This window comes from Adiantum capillus-veneris, chromosome 5 (genome assembly GCF_014529385.1).
Source record: "Adiantum capillus-veneris isolate H3 chromosome 5, ASM1452938v2, whole genome shotgun sequence".
Lineage (NCBI taxonomy): Eukaryota > Viridiplantae > Streptophyta > Polypodiopsida > Polypodiales > Pteridaceae > Adiantum > Adiantum capillus-veneris.
Genome location: NC_140935.1, coordinates 158,107,630 through 158,131,864, shown reverse-complemented (window position 1 = coordinate 158,131,864; position 24,235 = coordinate 158,107,630). Strand labels below are relative to the sequence as shown.

The 24,235-nt window shown below is 41.3% G+C and overlaps 1 protein-coding gene across 4 annotated transcripts; it reads left to right on the top strand.

The window, feature by feature from the left end:
• Positions 1 to 15,891: 15,891 nt before the first annotated feature.
• LOC147458391 (amino acid transporter AVT1J-like) lies at positions 15,892 to 18,990 on the top strand. 4 transcript variants are annotated; one of them, XM_086513045.1, is made up of 4 exons: positions 15,892 to 16,054; positions 17,081 to 17,526; positions 17,698 to 18,302; positions 18,414 to 18,990. In XM_086513045.1, exons 2-4 carry the CDS (start codon positions 17,091 to 17,093, stop codon positions 18,948 to 18,950), a joined length of 1,578 nt encoding a protein of 525 aa, XP_086369171.1. In that variant the 5' UTR covers positions 15,892 to 16,054; positions 17,081 to 17,090; the 3' UTR covers positions 18,951 to 18,990. The 4 variants fall into 4 exon arrangements, with proteins under 4 accessions (XP_086369171.1, XP_086369172.1, XP_086369169.1 ...); XM_086513046.1 differs by lacking the exon at positions 15,892 to 16,054 and adding an exon at positions 16,072 to 16,215; XM_086513043.1 differs by lacking the exon at positions 15,892 to 16,054 and adding an exon at positions 16,255 to 16,485.
• Positions 18,991 to 24,235: the final 5,245 nt, after the last annotated feature.

Below are 24,235 nucleotides of genomic sequence, written 5' to 3'. Positions count from 1 at the left end.
TCCAATGCAGGTAGTGTACAGTTAACCTCCACACCTAGTTCTCCTTTATCAAGTGATGAACTACAGCGATGGAAGCATTTTACCATCGACAATGGGTACCTACTCCACAAGGGGAGAGTTTGTGTACCGACAGACACAGACATTCGGTGCCAAATTCTTTATGAATGTCATGATAGTCCAAGTGCATGGCACCCGGGGATTAGAAAAACTTATTCTCTCGTAAGACGCCAGTTTTACTGGCCAGGCCTACATGGCTTTGTTCAAGCTTATGTCTTGCATTGCCAGAAATGTCAAGTTAACAAAGCAGAGCTCCAAGACCACATGGATATGCTGAAACTTGCTCGTCACAATGTCCGACAAGCACAGGATCGGTATAAGAAATACGCTGATGAGAAACGTCGGCAAGTTACTTTCGAAGAAGGGGAGGAAGTATTTTTACGGGTGCCGGAACATTCAGAAAGTCTGAAAACTGGACCGACACCCAAATTATCTCCCCGATATTGTGGTCCTTTCAAAATACTCAAGCGAGTTGGTGATGGTGCCTACAAACTACTCCTACCATCACACTCTCGCATTCATCCGGTGTTTCATGTAAGCCGTCTACGAAAGCGGTTACATGGGGACGACAACGTCATTGACCAACAGGTTTTGGTCGATTACATTGAACCTCCTACGTTACCGCATGACCCTGAACGTGTTATGGATTACCATGAGTTGTGTACACGCCATCATGTACGACAACAAGCCTTAATCAAGTGGAAAGACCGACCTGAAGAAGGTGCCACTTCGGAAAACATTAGTGTTCTTAAGAAGAAGTTTCCCACTTTTGTTTTCGAGGATAAAAACTCTTCTTTAAGGGGGGAGTAATGTCAGGACAAGGGTCCTGTACGCTAAGAACTAGGATAGTCATGGACTACGGCCAAGGGTCGGGCTAGGCAGTGTGGACAAGGGATCCGTCTAGGGTAAGGGGCTAGGAGCCCGCCTATATAAAGGGAGGTTGGGAGGAGGATCCTAGAGTCTAGTTCCTAGTTCTTACACCAAATGGCTCTGGCATTATAAGCACAGATTGAGAGATAAGCTTCTCTTTAAGATTTTTGAAAGCATTGTTCTCCTTGATGGACCATATATACCTAACGTTTTTCTTTGTTAGGTCATGTAATGGTCCCGCAATTTGTGAGAACTTTTCTATGAAGCGTCTATAGTATGCACACATACCTATAAAGCTTCTTAATTCATGTAGATTCCTTGGATTAGGCCATCCTTTTATTACCTCTAACTTTGATGGATCCATTTGGATGCCACCTTGAGAAATAATATGACCTAAATATTGAATCTCTTGGAAGAAAATTTCACTTCTCTTTCGATTTATATAAAGCTTATTCTCTCGTAAAATTTAAAATATTACCTGGAGGTGTTGTTTGTGTTCGTCTAATGAATTAGAGTAGATGATTATATCATCAAAGAACACTCCAGCAAAGCTTTAGTGAGGCTTGAATAGCTTGTCCATTAGACGGTTAAATGTGGCTGGTGCATTGGTCAAGCCAAAAGGCATGACATTGTACTCGTAAAGGCCAAACATAGTGCGAAATGCGGTCTTTACAATATCTTGATCAACTATCCTTATTTGATGGTAGCCATGTTTTAGGTCAATCCTACGGAATTAGGTCGACCCCTGTAGCTTATTAAATAGGTCTTCTACCCGTGGAACGAGAAACCTATTCTTGATAGTGATCCTATAGTGCTCTATAAGTCGACACACATATGATATGTGCCATATTTCTTTTGCACTAATAACACTGGTGAACAAAATGGAGATGAGCTAGGCCTAACCATGCCTTTCTGAACTAACTCATGCACTTGCCGCATAATCTCTTCTTGTTGAGCTTGAGAAACTCTATAAGGAGGTTTATTAGGTGGTGAGCTTCCTGGAAGAAGCTCAATTGCATGGTCGTCATCCCCTCGTTTGGGAGGTAGATCACAAGATATGTCGTCAATAAAAACATCTTGGAATCCCTTGAGGAAGAAGCTCATTGCATGTTCGTCATCCCCTCGTTTGGGAGGTATATCACAAGTGTAACATTTAATGGCCTAGTAACTTGTGTGTAGCAAAAAATAACATGAACATAGTGAGCATTTCATTAGAATAGATTCCTGATGAGCATAACAAGAGTGCTTGGCTGGAGAGAGCACCAAAAATCATAACACCTAGTTAGATAGGCATGAACAATACTTCAAAAGAAAGAGAAATTAAGCTATTGACAACAGTTGAGGACCGGATTTACATGGAGCTGGCCCCCCCTCCAAAAGGCTTTGTATTATAGGTTTCTCCCATCAAGATAGACATTTGACAATACAATTCTTTGTGTTCCTTCAATACTAGCTAGTGCAATGAAGATGGACGCTTCACGCACTAAGCAAAACACTTATAAACACAACATCAATTCCCTCACGGTCTCACACCCAAGACCTCACACACCTTTGAAGATGGTGAGAGCTAGCAGGGTATGAGAGTAGATTGAGAGGAAGAAGGAGTAGTCTTACGTGAAAGATGTATATCTCCTCACATAATCATTCATATTAGCATAGCTTTAGTAATTATCTGGTAGAGGAGATGATCATGCATCGAAGCTTGGCTCTTGTTTGGATTTGCATAACAAAGCCAAGAGTTGCTGGTGTTGGCCGCCCTTAATCTCACAAGCTTGGAGTAGGGGATAAGCTTTCCATTAAAGCTTGAGAAGGAGAGAGAGAGTCTTCTTGCTCCACACATGATATTGTGTGAGTGTGTGTGTGATAATGACTTGATAAATTCAGCCCTCCCTCTCTCTTGGTCGACCCCTCTTGCATTTTACTCATGCTAACACCCCATTGGACCTCTCCCAGCTTAGCCAATGAAAATTAAGTAGCATAAGTGATAGCCTTCTGACATCTGTCCCCCTTTCCCCTTTTATGAGAGATTTAAGAAATTAATTAATGCAACTAAACTCTCATTGGACCCCTTTGTCTCCTAGCCAATAGGAATCAGGCAAGTCATTAGGCTGTTGAATGCTCATTGGACCCCTTGGGAGACTGTCCAATAGTCTTCTAGAGAGTTTAATTCTTATTGTTCTTTTATTAAGTGTTTTTAAATTAATTAAACTAGATTTACTCTAGTCTAATTCTCATTGGTCCACCTCCATGGCCATCCAATAGGATTAGAGTACACCTTGTGGGCATCTGGGCTAAGGATTTGACATGTGTCCCTCATTCCCTTTGTGTAAAGGAGAGAGAGAGAGAGAGAGAGAGAGAGAGAGAGAGAGAGTGTGTGTGTGTTTATCTCTCATCCCCTACTTGCAAGGCTCACCCCCTCCTTTGTAGGATTCATGAAGACTTTTGGTACACACACAAAGCATCCAATTTTTAGTAAGCTTTGACCATTGGACATAACCTTTGAATTTTGAAACCTTAGCATTTAGAAGTCTTAATGGGCTTAACCTTAAGGTCTTTAAAGCCCATTGTTGCACATTGCTCTTTTGTAGATGGCCCCCCCTTTGGATCCCTATTTTCCCTCCTTTGGATCCCTACTGTGGACGGTCTACCAGCTTAACCAATATTCTAACTTTTTCTCCCTTGGCACAACTTCCCCATATTAAATGATGAGTTTAACATGAGAAAATCATTTAGGAGAATTAGATATTAGTTATTATGACAAGACAAAAAATTTGTTCATTTTAAACATTTGTACATTTGCTTACTCTAGGGAAGCATTGGAAGCATTGACAAGGTTTAGGTTATCTTTTAATTGTGTGTCTTGCATCCATCTAGCATCTTCAAAAGGATAATTCTTAAACTTAATAAGATATCATCGGATAGTTTTACCGCCTCTTAATACCTTGTCTTCATGTCGGAGAATGGACTTGGGCTGCAACACCTCTTCTTGGTTCTCGATCTCCGGTGGGTCTTCAATAGTTGGTTCTTGAGGTGGTTTTCCTTTGTAAGGCTTTAGCAATGTGTATGAGCTAATGGCTGGGCAACTTGAGTTGATCGGCCATCTCATTGATTGGCCTAAGAATCTAGAAGGGGCCATAGTACCTTTTTGCCGACTTAGCATAGTACTTTTGGTGTCCCGTAGGATTCTTGCCCATCATGTGCCTTAAACGAGCCTTGGGAAATTTAAGTAATACCCAATCATTTTCTTTAAAGGCTTGCGCTCTTCTGTGCTTATCAGCAGAGCAGCCTTTTGCCTTTGCTGTGAGATAGAGATAGCATCCTTAATCTTTTGGAAAGATTGTTGTAGGTCTCGGCTATACTCATCTGTAGCGAAGATCTTCCCGTGTACCTTAAGTAGCAGGGGACTTTTTTATCTTCCCTCAATTACCTCAAAAGGTGCTTTTTCCATGGAAGTATGTAAAGTGTTGTTGTAGGCATACTCCACTAAGGGTAAGTACTTCTCCCATTGGGACCTTTGATCTACTTACATTACATAGGATTTTAGTAAATCAAGAATTGTTAGGTTAGCTATTTCACTTTGGCCATCCGTTTACGGGTGATAGGCCGAAGAGAAATTTAGCCTTGTCCCTAAATTCTCAAAGAGACCCTTCCAAAAATTACTGGTCATTCTAGGATCTCTATCCGACACTATGGACATTGGCAAGCCTGGTACTTGAAGATTTGTGAAATGAAGAAGGTTGCCATTTGATGGGCTTTGATAGTATTTTTGAAAGGTATAAAATGAGCTTGTTTACTAAACCTGTCTACTATTGTCCATATTCCCGTATTCCCATGGATAGACTTAGGCAATCCAAAGATAAAATCCATGGATATGCTCTCCCATGGTGAATTAGGGATTGTCAAAGGTTGAAGCAATCCAGGTTGTTTCCCTCTATCAAACTTCGTCTTTTGGCATACAACACATTTAGAAAAATACTCTTGTATGTTTGGTTTAATGGTAGGCCAATAGAAATATGTTTCAATCCCTTTTAGGGTAGACTAAATCCCTCTATGCCCCACATAAGGAGGAGCATGAGATTTGTCATAATAATCAATATCTAATTCTCCTAAATGATTTTCTCATGTTAAACTGATCATTTAATATGGGGAAGTGCCAAGGGAGAAAAAGCTAGAAACTGGTTAAGCTAGCAGACTGGCCATAGTAGGGATCCAAAGGTGGGAAAATAGGGATCCAAAGGGGGGGGCATCTATAAAAGAGCCATGTGCAAAAATGGGCTTAAAAGACTCTAAGGTTCAGCCCATTAAGACTTCCAAAATGCTAAGGTTCCAAAATTCAAAGGTTGTGTCCAAAGGTCAAACATTGGGGGAATTGGATGCTTTGTTGTGTGTCCCAAAAGTCTTTATCAATCCCTACATAAGAGGGGGCGAGCCTTGCAAGTAGGGGATGAGAGAGAGAGAGAGAGAGAGAGAGAGAGAGAGAGAGAGAGAGAGAGAGAGAGAGAGAGAGAGAGAGAGAGAGAGAGAGACACAAGCTCCCTTTACACAAAGGGAATGAGGGACACATGTCAGCTCCCTAGCTTAGATTCCCACAAGGTGTACCCAATTCCTATTGGATGGCCTTGGAGGTGGACCAATGAGAATTAAGCTAGAGTAAATCTAGTTTAATTAATAACACTTAATAAAAGAACCAATAAGAATTAGGCTCTCTAAAAGACTATTGGATAGTCTCCCAAGGGGACCAATGAGCATTCAACAACCCAATGGCTTGCCTGATTCTTATTGGCCAGGAGGCAAAGGTCCAATGAGAGTTTAGTTGCATTTATTAATTACCTAAATCTCTCACAAAAGGGGAAAGGGGGACACATGTCAGAAGGCTATCACTTATGCTGCTTAATTACCATTGGCTAAGCTTGGGGAGGTCCAATACGATGCTAGCAAGAGCAAATAGCAAGAGGGGTCGACCAAGAGAGAGAGGGGGCTGATTTTTGCAAGGCATTATCACACACACACTCACACAATCTTATGTGTGAAGCAAAGAAGACTCTCTCTCTCTCCTTCTCAAGCTTCAATGGAAATATTACCACCTACTCCAAGCTTGTGAGAAGGGAGGTCTACACCAACAACTCTTGGCTTTGTGATGCAAATCCAACCAAGAGCCAAGCTTCAATGCATGCTCATCTCCTCTACCATGCTAATTACTAAGCTAAGCTATGCTAATATGAGTGATTATGTGAGGAGATGTACATCTTTCTCGTAAGAATACTCCTTCTTCCTCTCAATCTACTCGCATACCTCGCTAGCTCTCACCATCTTCAAAGGTGTGTGAGGTCTTGGGTATGAGACCGTGAGGGAATTGATGTTGTGTTTGATAAGTGTTTTGCGTAGTGCATGAAGTTTCCATCTTCATTGCACTAGCTAGTATTGAAGGAACACAAGAGTTTGTATTGTAAAATGTCTCTCTTGATGGGAGAAACCATAATACAAAGCCTTTTGGAGGGGGGACCGGCTCCATGCAAATCTGGTCCTCAACTGTTGTCAATTGCTTAATCTCTTTCTCTTTTGAAGTATTGTTCATGCTATCTAACTAGGCGTTATGCTTTTTGTTGCTCTCTCCACCCAAGCACTCTTGTTATTCTCATTAGGAAGCTATTCTAATGAAATGCTCACTATGTTCATGCTATTTTCCGCTACACACAAGTTACTAGACCATTAAATGTATAAGATTCATACATTACTTTCTCACGTAGTGAGTTAGTAACGCACAGTCTATTTTCATAGAGTAGATAACCATCTTGTAAAGTAAATGGTTCCTCTTTCTTCCCTAATGCAAGGGCTGAAATCACATCTCTGAAATCGGGATCAATAGCATACTCATCTATCATTGAAGATAAATCATTGTGAATTTCTATGGAAACTGCATTCACTCTTGGCCGTCTTGAGAGTGCATCAGCTACTTGATTATGCTTGCCAGCAATGTGAGCAATATGAAAATGAAATTGCAAAAGGAAATTTTCCCACCTCATTTGTTTGTCGGAGATCTTGGTCTGCGTCATGAAGTACTTAAGACTTTGGTGATCCGTTCACAGAATGAAAGGAGTCCCTAATAAATAGTGCTTCCATGACTCTAAGGCATGTAGAACTGCAAGGAGTTCCTTTTCATATATGCCTAGAGCTTGCTCAACAGGGTCGAGCGTTCGACTTTCATAGGCTATGGCATGCCCTTCTTGGAGCAAAACAGCTCCAAGGCAATCACCAAAAGCGTCACATTGGACCTCAAATGGCTTTGAGAGATCCGGTAGTATAAGCACAGATTGAGAGATAAGCTTTTCTTTAAGCTTTTTGAAAGCATTGTTCTCCTTGGCGACAGACCATGTATACCTAACGTTTTTCTTTGTTAGGTCATGTAATGGTCCCACGATTTGTGAGAACTTTTCTATGAAGTGTCTATAGTATGCACACATACCTATAAAGCTTCTTAATTCATGAAGATTACTTGGTTTAGGCCATCCTTTTATTACCTCTAACTTTGATGGATCCATTTGGATGCCATCTTGAGAGATAATGTGACCTAAATATTGAACCTCTTGTAAGAAAAACTTTGATTAACATAAAGTTTATTCTCTCTTAAGACTTGAAATATTACCTGGAGAGGTTGCTTGTGTTCGTCTGATAAATTAGAGTAGATGATGATATCATCAAAGAACACTCCAGTAAAGGTTCGGTGAGGACTGAATAGCTTCTCCATCAAGCGGTTGAATGTGCCTGGTACATTGGTCAAGCCAAAAGGCATGACAATATATTCGCAAAGACCAAACGAAGAGCGAAATGCGGTCTTTACAATGTCTTGATCAACTATCCTTATTTGATGGTAGCCACTTTTTAGGTCAATCCTACTGAAGTAGGTGGACCCTTGTAGCTTATCAAATAGGTATTCTACCCGTGGAATGAGAAACCTATTCTTGATAGTGATCCTATTTAGTGCTCTATAGTCGACACACATATGATATGTGCTATCTTTCTTTTGCACTACTAACACGGGTGAGCAAAATGGAGATGAGCTAGGCCTAACCATGCCCTTCTCAACTAACTCATGCACTTGCTGCATAATCTCCTCTTGTTGAGCTTGAGAAACTCTATAAGGAGGTTTATTCGTAGGCGGTGAACTTCTTGGAAGAAGTTCAATTGCATGGTCATCATTGCCTTGTTAGGAGGTAGTTCACAAGGGATGTCGTCAATAAAGACATCTTGTAACCCCTTGAGAAAATTGGCTAACTCTAATTCCTTGTGATCATTTATATTTTCTTTTGCTAAAGCATTAGGTTCATTTTGAGAATCTTTAACAAAAATCATGTACACGGAAATAGAGCTCTTTATTGACTTATTGAAAGCTTGCATATGTACAATGGGTATGGTGTTATCCATTTCCTTAGCATCTATGTACATATCTTTTTCCCTGTACTTAAAGTAAATTTTCCTTTCAGGGAATTTAACATTGGTAGCAATGCGATCAAACCATGGTGCCCCTAGGATTACATCCTCATGCTTGAGAGGAGAGACAAAGAAGTCCTCTTTGTCCACATAGCTTTGGACATGGAGCCTCAATTTCCCGATTAAGGGAGTGACTGAAGATTCTTGCCCCTCTCATGTCGTAGGCTTGTATGCCTAGCTTGGTGACCAACTCTGTGGATATGAAATTGTGAGAATAAAAGCATCATGTTCTCTTAACTTTCCCCAAGCATGGCATAGAGAAGATCGTTTGTGGTGAGTTTCCTCCTCTTGGATTTCGACCAAGGAGCTCTAGGAGGCTCATGGCGGGTGTTCTTTTGGGGATAAGCGTGGTACGCATGCCCTTGCTTGCCGTGCTTGAAATAGTCGTTATCCTTGCGATAACGCTCAAGCTCTTCAGGAGAGAGTTTGTTTTTGCCTTTGTAAACTCCCTTGTCCTTAGCTTTGTTGTTATTGGAGTTTCCCTTAGGAGACTTTTGGACATTGTCCTTCCCCTTAAGTTCATTGGAACCCTTGTTTTCTGTGGGCTTAGAATTTCTCTTAGCCCCTGTTTGGAAATTGATTCAAGAAGCCACCATAGTATGGTGTATAACCGCAGATATGGTGCGTGGCCTTTGCGAGTTGACATACTCCGCCATTTCTTCAGTTAAGCCCACATAAAATCCATCTTTTTGAAGTGTCTTTGAGATGTAAATCCCAAAATTTGTCTACATATTTGTGAATGGATTCGTAGGGAGAGAGCTTCAAGCTTCGCCATTTGGTGATTACCTTGTCTTTGGCATCGGTGGCCAAAAACTGCTTCATGATGGAAGATCTTAAAGCTTCCCATGTTCGTGGAGCTTCACCGTTGGCCTGTAGGCTAGACCACCATTGCTTGGTGGACTTTTGAAAGTGCATAGCTACATGGCGTAGCTTAGAGGACTCCGTGAATCCCTCATCTCCAAACGCTTGCATCAAATTGTTGGATAAAGGCCAAGACTTTGTCTGTAGCACCAAAGGTGCCATCGTAGGTAAGGAAAGAGATGCTCTTTCCTCCCTCTTTGAAATTCTGAAGATGAAGAATTTGAGGAAGATGGAGAAGAGGGTGACCTCTTTCTCGCCTTTTTCTTGCCTTGGTTCTGTTTGTCCGCACCATCACTTTCTTCATAAGAGGAAGAGGATGAAGAAGATGGACAAGAGGGTGACCTCTTTCTCGCCTTTTTCTTCTCTTATTTTTTGTCATCCCTCTTTGAATTATGGTGTGGAGAAGTGTGCGATGGTCTTCTGTTACCATATTCATGTGGTAGTGATGTGTGTGAACACACTAGGACCGTCAGGGCATTTTTTCCCTCTTTAGGAGGTTTTTTCCCCCGAGCATTGTATATACGCCCATCACTCTAGGGCTATCTATTTTTCCATTACACACTAAGTAACACACTCTCTATTGTGTGCCTTGAGCTTCCTTCCTCTTCTCCAAGCTGTGTGCATTTCTCTGCAACCCTAATTCCAACAATTGGTATCAGAGCAGGTTGCGTCCTCCCGGGCTTAGTTGCCAGCTGCTCCAGCACACGCCTACTCACTTTCTCCGATTTCAGTGAGCTTTGGCAAGCGTTCGTAGATCGACAAATATTTCGGGCTCATTTCGGCCTCCGTTACCACTACAGGCGGTACTACACATGCTATTTCGTCATTTTGTGCAGAGTTTCTGTCAGTGTAGTCCACTTTACCTGTACTTTGAAGACACAACAAAGGGGAGAGGGATACAGGCTGCTAGATTGCACCTGTATTAGTAGACCGACACCATATTGGCCCCTAACTTAGGCGCCCCTTTCGGTATTTCTTTATTGTTCAAAAGAGGGAATAAACGCTGTGGTTCCCTACAAGCTGCCCCGCACACACTTGGCTGAATTTCAACTGTTCCGGCCCAATTTCGGCAGCATAACTGTACTATGACCCTTCACAGTCAGTATTCCCACGCATTGACTGACTTTCCCGACGCATACGGGCACTTTGCAAAACCTGGTGAGAATCTGCAGCACGTTGAATTCTCTGTTTTCAGCCCTGAAAATGTGCTAGATCACCTGTACAGCGGTCCCCTCGCGTCCCCGAACCTCCTGGGGGTATTAGGGACCGTTTAGGGTCATCTACGGTTTGTGCTATATATCACGTGTTGTTCCCGCTCTGTTTCTCCTATTTTCACGCAGTTTTCACATCAGGTGCAACATTTACCATGGCTGACAACAACAATACAGATGTGTTCAAGATGTTTGCTGTTGAGGACAGGTTGGATGGGGACAATTACCCTATGTGGGCTTATATGATGCAACATGTTTTGGTGTCAAAGGGCGTCTGGAACATTGTGCAGGGCATTGATGTACGTCCTGGTTCTGAGGATGTAGGCGATGTTGAGGATGTTGCAGGTCTTGCTGCAAGGATTGCTGATGTTAGAGTTGTTTTGCCTATGGCAGAACAAGCTCGTTGGGATGTTAAGGATACGCAGGCTCATGCATTGATTGCGTTGTCTGTGAAGCGCACCATTGTTCCTCACATCCGTTCAGCAAAATCTGCAAAATAGGCTTGGGATATTTTGGCTAGTCTTTATGCAAGTCGCAAAGAGGCTAAAATTGCTTTGCTACGTAAAGAGCTGGAGTCAAAGATTATGCATGAGGAAGATGATATGGACACTTTCCTTGCTAGTGTCAAGGATATCAATGAGCAACTCATTTCTGCAGGTGAAGTCATTTCAGACAGTTCCTTAGTGCAGACTGTTACACAAAAATAGAGCTCTTTATTGACTTATTGAAAGCTTGCTTATGTACAAGGGGTATGGTACTACCCAACTCCTTAGCATCTATGTACATATCTTTTTCTCTGATCCTAATTTGAATTTGCCTTTCAAGGAATTTAACATTGGCAACCATGCGATCAAACCATAGTGCCCCTAGGATTACATCCTCATGCTTGAGAGGAGGGACGAAGAAATCCTCCTTGTTCACATAGCTTTGGACATGGAGCCTTAATTTCCCAATTAAGGGAGTGACTGAGGCTTCTTGCCCCTTGAAAGCACCATCGGCAGGTAGGACATCTCCCATCTCATAGGCTTGGATGCCTAGCTTGGTGGTCCAACTTTGTGGATATGAAATAGTGAGTAGAACCAGGGTCAACAAAGAGAATGAAAGCATCATGTTCTCTTACCTTTCCCCAAGCATGGCATCATGAGGAGATCCTTTGTGATGAGCATCCTCTTCTTGAATTTTGACCAAGGTAGCTCTAGGAGACTCGTTACGTGTATTCTTGTGGAGACAAGCACGATAGGCATGCCCTTGCTCCCCGCACTTGAAACAACGGTTATCTTTTTTATTATGCTCTAGCTCTTCAGGAGAGAGTTTATTTTTTCCTTTATAAACACCCTTCTCCTTAGCTTCTTTGTTGTTTGCGTTGCCTTTGGGAGACTTTTGGACGTTGTCCTTCCCCTTAGGCTCGTTATGGTCCTTGTTTTCTGTGGTCTTAAGATTTCTCTTAGCCCCTTGTTGGAAATTGATTCTTGAAGCCACCATGGTAAGGTGTATGATCGCAGATATGGTAAGGTGTATGATCACATATATGGTACGTGGCCTTTGGGAGTTAACGTACTCCCCGCCATATCCTCGGCTAAATCCGCACAAAATTGTTGTTTTTTCTCTAAAAAATCCATCTTTTTGAAGACAGTGGCTTTGAGGTGTAAATCCTAAAACTTTTCTACATATTTGTGAATAGATTCGTAGGGAGAGAGCTTGAAGATTCGCCATTCGGTGAGTACTTGTCTTTGGCATCATCGGTAGCCAAAAACTACTTCATGATGGAAGCTCTTAAAGCTTTCCATGTTCGTGGAGCTTCACCAATTGCTCGTAGGCTAGACCACCATTGTCAGTCGGACTTTTGAATTGCATAGCTACATGACGTAGCTTAGAGGACTCCGTGAAGCCCTCATCTCCAAACACCGCATCGAATTGTTGGATAAAGGCCAAGACTTTGTCCATAGCACTAAAAGTGCCATCGTAGGTAAGGAAAGAGATGTTCTTTCCTCCCTCTTTGAACTTTTTCAGTTGGAAGACCTCTTCCAAGCAACATAGGATTTCCTACGGCGTCTTTTTTTAGGTGGTTCAAGAGTTGCACCATCACTTTCTTCAGAAGAGGAAGAGTATGAGGAGAATGGAGAAGAGGGTGACCTCTTTCTCGCCTTTTTCTTCCCTTGTTCCTCCTTGTCTGCACCATCACTTTCTTTAGAAGAGGAAGAGGATGAGGAAGATGGAGAAGAGGGTGACCACTTTCTCGCGTTTTTCTTCTCTTGTTTTCTCTCTTCCCTCTTTGAATTATGGTGTAGAGAAGTATGCAATGGTATTCTCTATTTAGGGGGTGTTGGAGAGCATTTTGCATGCCGTCTTCGTGAAGCCATCTCCGTCGAGGTGGCAGGAGACTCACTTCTGTCTCGTTCTTTTGGTGGGGTCTCTAATGTTGAAACTTGGGTTCTCCTTTGAGAGGGAGGTGCGTCATCAAGTAGTAAATTTTTGAGCCCTTCGTACGGATCCTCCTCTTCTTCCCTTATCGGAGAGAGTCCTCTTTTGGAAGTCTCACAAGGAGGCTTTCTAGGTACTCTCTCTTTTTGGTGGGGAGTTTGGAGAATACCATGGATGCACAATCGCTGTAGCACTTCGCCTTTGGAGGGATGGATTTGCCAGGGCTTGTCGAAGCCTAGAAATAAGATAATTTACAAGCATAGGGGCATCATTAATTGCTCTTTCATAGAAAAATCAAAGCTATCAACATTCATTGTCCATAGGACTCCATTGTTTAGACCATAGCTATTGATGGTATCCCCGTTAACTGCATAAAGCAGGCGTCCTTCAAGGATGAAAAATCCTTTGGAATTAATAACACCAACCATTTATAGCAAGCTTGAGGACCTCTCTTCTTGAGCAAGAAAAGAGAAACCAATAGCTCTGATACCAATGTAACATTTAATGCACTAGTAACTTGTGTGTAGCAAAAATGGTTGAGGATTTTATTAAGAACAAGTTCCTAATGAGCATAGAGAGAGTAATTAATTTGAGAAAGCAACATAGTAATTTACACCTAGCTAATTTGGCATTGACAATACTTGAAATGAGAGAGAAATAGAACAATTGACAACAGTTGAGGACCAGATTTACATGGAGCCGATCCCCCCTTCATAAAGGCTTTGTATTATAGATTCTCCCATCAAAGGAGACTTTTGTACAATACAATTCTTGTGTTCCTTGATAAAACTCGTTGGTGTAATGGAGATGGAAGCTTTATGCACCAAATTATGCTTGAAAAACACACCTAGTGTCCCTATCCTCATTCCCAAAACCTTACACACCTTCAAAAATGGTGAGGGTTAGCAGGGAATTAGGAGAGGTTGAGAGGAAGAAGATGTATCTTACAAGAAAGAAGTATTCTCCTCACATAATCACTCTAATAGCATAGCTTAGCTTAGTAATTAGCATGGTAGAGGAGATGAGCATGCTGTTGAAGCTTGTCTCTTGGTTGGATTTTCATTCCATAGCCAAGAGTTGTTGGTGTAGGCCTTTACTTGTCAATGCTTGGAGAAGGAGATGGAGTTCTCGCTCAACACCTAACTAGTGTGTGTGTGTGTGTGTGTGTGTGTGTGTGTGTAGCAAAATGTGTAAGAGTAAAAGTGCCAAGCTTTCTCTCTCTTGGTCGACCCCTCTTGCTTTTTGCTCATGCTGGCCTCTCATTGGCTCCTGCAAAGCTTAGCCAATCACAAATTAGAAGCATAATTGATTCCCCTTTTGTGAGAGCTTTAGGTAATTAAATAATTAATCTAAACTCTCATTGAACCTTTTTGTCTTCTGGCCAATAGGAATCAGGCAAGCCATTGGGCTGTTGGATGCTCATTGGACCCCTTGGTAGACTTTCCAATAGTCTTTTGGAGAGATTAATTTCTATTGGTTGTTTTATCGAAGCATTTTTAAATTGATTAGACTAAATTTACTCTAGCCTAATTTTCATTGGTCCACCTCTATGGCCATCCAATAGGATGTGAGAGGAGATTGGGAGCAACTGGGCTAGGAGTGTGACACATGTCCAATATTCTCTTTGTGTAAAGGGGGAGCTTTGGAGTGTGTGTGTGTGTGTGTTTCTCTCTTATCCCCTAAAATAAGGGATCGCCCCCTCCTTCCTAGGGATGCGGGAAGACTTTTTAGTCTTCCCATGACCATCCAATACTTCCCTTACTTTGGCCTTGGACACTACAATTAAAATTAGGAACTTTAGCCTATGGAAGTCTTAATGGGGTTGAACCTTAGGTCTTTTAAGCCCCATTGAAGCACATTGCTCTTTTGCAGACAATCCCCCTTTGGATCCCTATTTTCCCTCCTTTGGATCCTTGATAGTAGAGACCGGTCTTGCAACCTTACCAATATTCTAGCTTTTACTCCCTTGGTACTTCTGCATATTAAATGATCAGTTTAACATGAGAAAATCATTTGGGAGTATTAGATATTAGTCTTTATGACAAATGGCATATGGGACAAAGATTGTATACATAGATAATGGAGCATCAATTGTATATTTGGTAGTACATAGTGGCAACATCAAAAAAACTTTGTAATTTTTTCACTTGCAGAGGGAGAATTGTGTTTCAAGAATAGAGGCCATGCTTTTCTGTAGCCGCGACATCGCGCAGGTCACATACGAGTATTGGCTAATCCTATGGAGAAGAGGAGTATATTTGCGTGTAGAGAGAGAGAGAGAGAGAGAGAGAGAGAGAGAGAGAGAGAGAGTCTTCGCCTCTGCACGTCATTGCCTTTCCATGCACTCTTATCAAATTAATAGGTATTCCTAATGGTTTCCAAAAAAATCAAAAGGTATTCCTAATTCAAAGATTCCTCTCAAACAACAACAAGAAAAAACGATGCGTTAGTTTATAACACATAACAATAGGCAATGACAAAGCACATAGATTTGCAACAATATTAGTTCGGAAGGACGGATACAACATTGAGAGAGAGAGAGAGAGAGAGAGAGAGAGAGAGAGAGAGAGCGCAAAAAAAACGCTAAAGAAAAAATGAAAGAGAAAAAAAACACCTATTTATATGGGCACAAATGTCTTTTGACTTTTTACCTTCATTCTTCTTTTGACTTTCCACCTTCATTTGTTTTTTCATTTCTTAAACTCACCCTTCAATTATGCAATTAATATGTTTTGAAAGAATTTTTACAATTAATATGTTTTGAAAGAATTTTTATTTTTATGAGATTGGGGAGTTCTAATCACGTTAAAAATTATGTTTCTTCCTCGGACTGGTTTTGTTCTAGTATAGGCTATAAAATTAAAGGGAAAAACCATGCACATCACATGCTTTAAATTAATAAGCCCCGTAGTCGTGGTAGAGGGAAAGAAAGCATCATCGTCCTCATCCCTCCCCCCCCCTCTCTCTCTCTCTCTCTCTCTCTCTCTCTCTCACACACACACACACACACACACACACACGACACATGTTTTTGGCGACTGGGCCTGGGCCCAAGCATGTATACTTGAAACTCTACTCGAAAGAATACGAAACTCGCATGCATACGCACCGCCCGCTAGCTCGACTCCCGGGTCTTCTCTGCTCGTGTATGTCTTTTCTATGCAGCTCTTTGTCGGTCATCGTGAGAGTCCGTTTGCAGCTGTGTGTGTGTGTGTGTGTGTGTGTGTGTGTGTGTGTGTGTGTGAGAGAGAGAGAGAGAGAGAGAGAGAGAGTCTCCTAGCTGTCGAAGAACGAAGCTTACAAGCTGGTACTTGTGTGCGCTTTTGTTTGTCATGTGCGTTTTGTGTGTGTGTGTGTGTGTGTGTGTGAGAGAGAGAGAGAGAGAGAGAGAGAGAGAGAGATTCCATGTATGCACGAGGCACACACAGGGTAAAGATGTACATAGTAAGGGCTGTCTTAAGGTTTCTGCAATTTATGGAGCAAGCTGTTTGCGTTATATGGAAGACAGAGACTACATTCTCAGAATACACTTCAATTCCTGCACACGTAGCCTGTCTCATAGGCTGATTCGAGAAAGGTCTCTAAGCTTGCGGATGCGGCCAAGAGCTTCAAATTTTGGATACTGTTGTTTGTTTGGTTGGGTTTTGATTGATTTTGAAATTTTTTGGGGAGGGTGTCGCACTATAGAATTTGGGTCATAAGGGCAACCAGACAGTGGTCCACTCAGATCCTTAAGTAGTTTGATACTCTTATCTCTAAAGATTTCCACAAAAAGAGTGACTAAACCAGAGCACCCAAACACAGCCCTTGCAATTCAGCATAAGGTGTAAGGTGTCGCTGTATAAACACAATACGGTGTCAAGGCAACAGAGAGCATACCTATGCTGCATTCAGCATAAAGCATAGGCTGAGGAAGAACGTAGTGTCAAGAATCTTTATAAATGGCCATCATGGAATTCCGATTTCAGCTTGGGCATCCAACTCATCACACATATGCTGTTACTAATTGGTGGCCGTAGCTGCATTTTTCGTGTATGGATAGCAGATTGTACTGTTGTGCTCCGCCCTCATGGCCACCATGTAGTCTTTTGCTTATTTTGTCATTTGTTATAGTGGGGAAGCTTAATAGCTGCATCTTATCGTTAACAAGCATTTTCTCTCTTTGACTTCAGGTAGCTCTGAATGGAGCAAGGATCAATGGGGCCACATGTAGTTTCAGATGAGGAATCAAGCTTTAAATTTACAAGACTCCAAGACTCAGAATACCTCGTTGAGCAGCAAATAGACATACCGCTAGCTTCATCTTTGACAAGGCAGTACTGGCCACAAAGCTATGAAAGGTCCATGGATCTGTATTCCCGCTCTCCTTCGTCTGAAACGGGCAAAAGCTTCTTACAGCACTCTAAACAACACTACATTGGAAAGAGCAGTGACCTCTCTGTGGACAAATGTGAGGGCAGACTTAGTGAGGCTCTACCACTTCTCAATAGCGCCCATACGATTGAGGACAAGGTTTGCGAAGAGGGCTCCCCTGCAGATGATGTTCGACCAGCATTTCAACAACAGCAGAAAAGCTCTTTCTTTCAAGCAGTCTTTAATGGCGTAAACATGCTTGCAGGTAGACATGACTTTCAGGTTATATCGTGTACATAATTTTGACTGCGTTCATGATCATAAATTAGAAGCGCTGGACATGATAAAGGGTGGTGGTGTTGTCATTTTTTGGGGCAGAACTTTGATTGAGTGTAACCGAGAGTCAGCCTTTTGATGGTGGTCTTGTTGCTTTCAGGAGTTGGAATTCTGTCAATGCCCTATGCTGTGGCACAAGGAGGGTGGGCCGGATTAAGTTGTCTTCTTATTTTTGCGGCTGTCTGTTGCTATACAGGAGTTCTACTCAGGCGGTGCCTAGACCTACATCCACATCTTTCTGGTTACCCTGATATTGGACAAGCTGCTTTTGGAAGAGTTGGGCGGATAGTTGTGTCTGGCTTGCTGTATGGTGAACTTTTTGCGGTTGCAATTGAGTTCCTCATTCTGGAGGGCGATAATCTCACTCAGCTGATTTCTTTTGAGGGGCTTAATTTTGGGTTTTTCCGGCTTTCTTCGGAGAAGTCATTTGTGATCATTTCAGCTGCTGTGATGCTACCAACAGTTTGGCTTCGTGATCTCGGTTTGCTATCTTACTTATCTCTTGGAGGAGTACTTGCCTGTATAACAGTGCTCTTAGCTGTCGCTTGGACTGGCATCTTTGAGGTTGGCTTTACAAACCATGGACAGCTGCTGAATTTACAAGGATTTCCGATTGCCGTTGGGCTCTATGCATTCTGCTACTGCGGCCATGCTGTGTTTCCAAATATATATGGGTCAATGCGAGAGAAGGGCAAGTTTTCACTTGTAAATTCCTCCGCTATCTCCTTCTTATTAACTTCTAGACTTTGCAAAAGTAAGGCATATTCTTCTCCATGCTAGCACGTATCAACCATTGTTTCTTGTCATTCATTGCAGGTGCTAGTTGTAAGCTTCATGGTATGCACAATCATCTATGGAGGCATTGCGGTCCTTGGCTTCCTGATGTTTGGTGATGACATCAAGTCCCAAGTGACCTTGAATTTGCCAAGAGGAAGAGTAGCTACAACGATAGCTATCATAGCAACGTTGGTAAACCCATTCGCAAAATATTCCTTAACTGTTACACCATTGGCAGCTGCTTTTGAAGAATTGCTTCCTGTGGACTTAAAAGCTTGGAATTTTACGGTTTGGGGAATGATTATACGTACACTACTTGTTGTGTCCACCGTCATTGTCGCCCTCACAGTGCCTTTCTTTGCTTACCTGATGGCTTTGGTTGGTTCTTTCTTGAGCACCACAGTGGCAATAACTATCCCTTGCTTATGCTACATGAAGCTTTTCTCAGGTAGAATACCTCTGTGGGAGAGAGTATTAATTATTACTTTCGTAACAATTGGGTTAGGTGCCTGCATAGCAGGTACCTACTCTTCAATTTGGGAAATTGCCAAAGGTTTATCTGTGACGTTATCTTGAAGTATGATTTCTATTGAATCGGCAGTGTCTGTTTGGAAAAGGGAGATGCTTGCAAGTGTTGCTATGAGATGAGGTTTTAAGTTTAGGCTTCGCCTGCGATATGGGCACTGCTCAGTCTCTTAGTGGATCACACTCAATTCTTTGCAAAGGGAAAATTTTAATCTGCTGCGAGGAAAGTGTCACTCAAACGGCTTTCGAATTTCAGCTGTCTTTCTGGCAGAAGCATATGCAAGTTGCTGCAATGAGCATCTTGAGAAAGATCAAGATGTTGAGGTTGTCCAGGATGCTTTTGATTGGTTATGTTCTGTTACCATATTCAAGTTCCTCAATTATGAAAGGATGCGGTCATTTGCACGAACCGTTCGCGTAACCTTCCAAATGCGTCGATCATCTTTAGTGTCATCCAAGAAGGACTACGACCGTTAGGTTCCGTGCATTTCTGCCATCTTGGTGTGCTGCTGGTGCCTGCACATGATCTTCATACCTGATGATGCAAGGTCCCATGCTTGAGTTTATCATTGCTAATTAGTACATGCTATCCTTGAAAGTGTCAGCGTGACTACAACCACAAAGTGAGCCAGCAAGGAAGGATGCTTCTGTGGCACTATATGCATTGATACCTAGAAAAAAAAAGTGTGTTGGTTTACATTTACAAAGAACTTATAATTGGAATTTTGTGCAAGAAGGATGTGTCTGCTTGGGATGTATTTGAATGTATGCGCACGCGTGCTTGAGTGTGTGTGTGTGTGTGTGAGAGAGAGAGAGAGAGAGAGAGAGAGAGGGGGGGGGGGGAGGGAGAATCACCCTTGTGCTCATGTTGTGCGGTGTGCTCAAAGCATGTTTTTTAATTAGGTTGTCTAGTATCTTGACACGATGTTTGTCGGGGGCACTTCTTATGATTTGGTCTTTTGCAACCTGAAACCTTGGCTGTGAAGATGACTAATGAACAGTTGGCAATGGAAAGCTGATCTACAGGCGACATTGCTAGTGGTTATTTTCCTTGAAACTATGCATTGTATAATGTTATCATCTTCAAATAAGCAACTTTTAGAGACATACGTGTTGCCGCGCTAAAAAATGCATGTCTTTTATTCGTACAACTACAAAGGTGGAAAATGTTAATAGATTCTATTTTTCTACATGTATATACTCTTGTGTTTCAATAAAATGATTCACACCATCTCTCTCTCTGGATTCTCAAAGAAAAAATTATATGCAAGAGGTAGCAAATTTTCTTTTAACACAAAAGCTTGATAGGTTCTCACACGTTATGTAAGATTTCCTTATGCAACGGATCTAGGAGTGCTTTATAGCTATTGAAGAGAGCAAAGAGAGAGAGAGAGAGAGAGAGAGAGAGAGAGAGAGAGTAATATTTATATTGTCTTGCTCCTCCTCTCTGTTTAATTCTCTCCCATCAGTGTCCAAAAAAAACATTCAATACTAAATTTCTTTATGTTTTTTTAACTTGTAAATTAAAATTTAGAGGTAACCTTTCAAAATTCGTAGGTGACATTACACTTCGTTCTCAAGCTTCGTTCCCAAGTCATAGCGTTTATGGTGTTTGTTATACAATAGAAGTCGCTTCTTGTTAAGTAGAGGGAGAGAGAGAGAGAGAGTTTTTCAAGTTTTTGGGAGAAAGTAATGTGTATTTGAGTGCTTTAAAAAAACATACAGTTACTATAATCTAACCTACAAACTTTGAGATTTACCTTTGAATTCTAGATTTGAAAGTAAGAACTCCAACAAAAGTTGGGAAACACATGGACTCTAATGAATGGAACATGACCTTGGATGTCGTAATGATTTACCTAAATGGGTATTGATGAGGACCCATCCATTATCGTCGTGGTGGCTCCCCTGTCAGCCGATGTGTATCACTCAATAGTTGAAGATGTCATGGCTCGTGACGAGCATGGCAGGAATTTGTAATTCTATGATTTTTCTAATATAATCTACTCACCATTGTGAGTTTTGGAAAAAAAAGAATCTCATCATGAATTCTTTCATTCATGTTAACTTCTTAAATGTTAGCATTGGATAATGCTACATACCTTCAAGGTGCAACCCAATGTTCACATCTTGTGGGCCATTTAATAAGCTAGAAAAAAACCTAGTTGTGTTGGCACGCGAAGCAAGTGACTTGGATGTAAGTTTGTAGGAAGGGAAATTATGAGATGACTTTTCAAGTTCCTTAGTGAAAGCTCGAAATTTGGCACTAACAAAACACACTGTAGAGGGATCCACAAGGTAGAGAGCTTGAGTTTTGTTGACTTTGGGACGAATTGGAAGAGAGAAGGAATACAATCATCATCATACATGCAAACTGAGAAAATCAAATTTGAAAACCTTGAAATATAGTTAATTTGCTTCTAAAATTTTTCATACATAACATTTTTGGTAGGATTGGCCCTTGATGAAAACCTTCTAATTTTGGATGCAAATCTCCAAACTTTTAGAGGCAAATTTTAGGACATCATGTAAAAATATTCAAATACACTATATTTGCCTCTAAAATTCTCATATGGAGGTTTTTAAAGTATCTAAAAAAAAGCATTGTATATCCAAGTGCTTGAAAAAAAACATAGGTTATGTGTAATCCCACCCGTAAATTTTGAGGTTTACCTCTAAATTCTAGATTTGAAGGTGAAAACCTACAAAGTTCAGAGAAATTAGTAGGGATGAATTACAGATCAAAGGGGAACCATAGAATCATAATCATATATGCAAATTGAGAAATTCATATATAAAAACCCTAAAATATTGTAAATTGTCTCTAAAATTTTATCACTTTTCAAATTTCAATTTTTTGTGGGATTCTCTAAGAGCCCTTGATGGCAACCTCCAAATTTCGTAAAAACCTTCAAATTTTAAAGTCAAATTTTTGGAAAATCATGTAAAGACCTTCAAATATACTTTTCTCATATGTAGGTTTTCCAAGTTTTTGAAAAAGAGCAGTATGTATCCGAGTGCTCGAAAAAAAGCTAGGTTTAGTGGAATCCCACCTACAATTTGAATTCTAGATTTGAAGGTGAGAAAATTCATGAACTTTATAGAAACTTAGTGTAAAAACACTCAAATATACTAAATCTCGAGATTAAATTTCTCATATGTAGGTTTTCTAAGTTTTTTAAAAAAAGCACTGTGTATCCAGGTGCTCGAAAAAACCTAGGCTTGGTGTAACCCCACCTACAAATTTTGAGATTTACTTCTAATTTGAAGGTGATATTGCCTACGAAGTTCATAGAGAAAACCTAGGTCCAATTTAATCCGATTTACCTTTAAATTATAATTTGAAGTTGAGAACACCTACAAAGTTCAAAGAAATTTAGCACAGAAGCTTTTAACTTATATAGTCAACAATTTACTCCACCTTCTGACATTGTTAACTTGCAATTGCTCACCACCTGCCCCAGATTTTCTTCGTGCCTTGGATTTGTTAGCTTGGGCTTACTTGCATTTGTTCGTCATTGGCTATGGGACCAACTGATCTCTCTCTCTCTCTCTCTCTCTCTCTCTCTCTCTCTCTCTCTCTCTCTCTCTGTGCCAAAGTTTTTTCATTGTCTTTCTCTCTTGCCACTAAATCCCAACATACCCTCTCATTATCTCTCGCCACCGAGTAAGAGCCTCTCTCTCTCTCTCTCTCTCTCTCTCTCACACACACACACACACACACACACACACACACACACACACACACACACACACACACACACACACACACGCACACACACAAGCTGTGGACAATTGTGATCTCACATGCTCTCTCTCTCTCTCTCTCACACACACACACACACACACACACACACACACAGAGGCTGTGAACAATTGTGATCTCTCTCTCTCTCTCTCTCTCTCTCACACACACACACACACACACACACACACACACACACGCACAGGCTACGGACATTTGTGATCCCTCTCTCTCTCTCTCTCTCTCTCTCTCTCTCACACACACACACACACACACACACACACACACACACACACACACACATGCGTGTGCATAGGCAACGAAAAGCTGTGATATCGTATTCTCTCTCTCTCTCTCTCTCTCTCTCACACACACACACACACACACACACACACACACACACACAGTCTTGGGTGCACGTACAGGCTCGCTCAGCTAGATTGGACTCTCTCTCTCTCTCTCTCTCTCTCTCACACACACACACACACACACACACACACACACACAATGCCCAATCGCATGGTAGGTTGAAATTCGAGTCTCATACACACACATAGCCAACGGCCAATCGCGTTGCCTCTCTCTCTCTCTCTCACACACACACACACACACACACACACACACACACACACACACACACACACACATGAACACACCACACACTCATAGCATGGACGCGAACACACACACGAGCAATTTTTGTAGATCGAGATTGTACTAAGACCTTCAAGCATCGAGGTCGTCAAGCTGCAGTTATTACATGGAGTTCCAAACGTGGATGTTTGTGCAAGCTGGAGTGGATGACACGTGTAAGGTCTCTTCTTATTTGAAAAATTTAAGCTCCACTGTAAATAAATATATAGATTGATTTCGAGCAATAAAAAAGGTTTGGCACTCTCTTTGAGACCTCTCTCTCTCTCTCTCTCTCTCTCTCTCTCTCACACACACACACACACACACACACACACACACACACACACACACACACACACACTGCCGTTTTGGGGCTATTCGAGACTAGTGCTTGATGTTCAATCAAAAATTGGGATTAGTGTATTAATTGCAAAATCCTAGCTAGATTCCAAGTTCGCCTTGAAATAAACCAGTAAAATATTGCTAGTGTACATACGAACAATTTTTTATGTTCTCATAATTTATGGCCATTGGCTTCCCAAAAGCAAAATTGAGTTAGCTTTCAAAAGGAAATACACACACCCTTCCATTTTGGGACTATTCCAGACCATTGATCGATTTTCGATTAAAAATAAAGATTATTGTATTAATTCCAAAATCCTAGCTAGATTCCAAATCTGTCTTGAAATAAGTCGATAAAATTTTGATAGTGTACTTACAAACAATTTCTTAAATTCTCAACTTTTATGGCCATTGGCTTCCCAAAAGCAAAGTTGAGCCTGCTTTCAAAAAGGAAAAGTAAAGTCTTGAAAAGTAGAGCAGAACTTTTAAAAAAAAAAAAAAAAACTTGCGTTAAAAGTCAAAGGTTGAAAAGGTTCACAAGTTCTGAGATTCCAAGCTTTAGAGAAATGAGACATTTGTAAGATTTTCTTTAAAGTGAAAATAGTGAGTGACAACT

Bases quoted from the DNA above. Each gene is read 5' to 3' on its own strand.
- LOC147458391 (XM_086513045.1), top strand. From the start codon at position 17,091: ATGGAGCAAGGATCAATGGGGCCACATGTAGTTTCAGATGAGGAATCA. The intron at 17,527-17,697 runs GTAGACATGACT...TGTTGCTTTCAG, and splicing joins TGGCGTAAACATGCTTGCAG to GAGTTGGAATTCTGTCAATG. The intron at 18,303-18,413 runs GTAAATTCCTCC...CATTCATTGCAG, and splicing joins AGAAGGGCAAGTTTTCACTT to GTGCTAGTTGTAAGCTTCAT.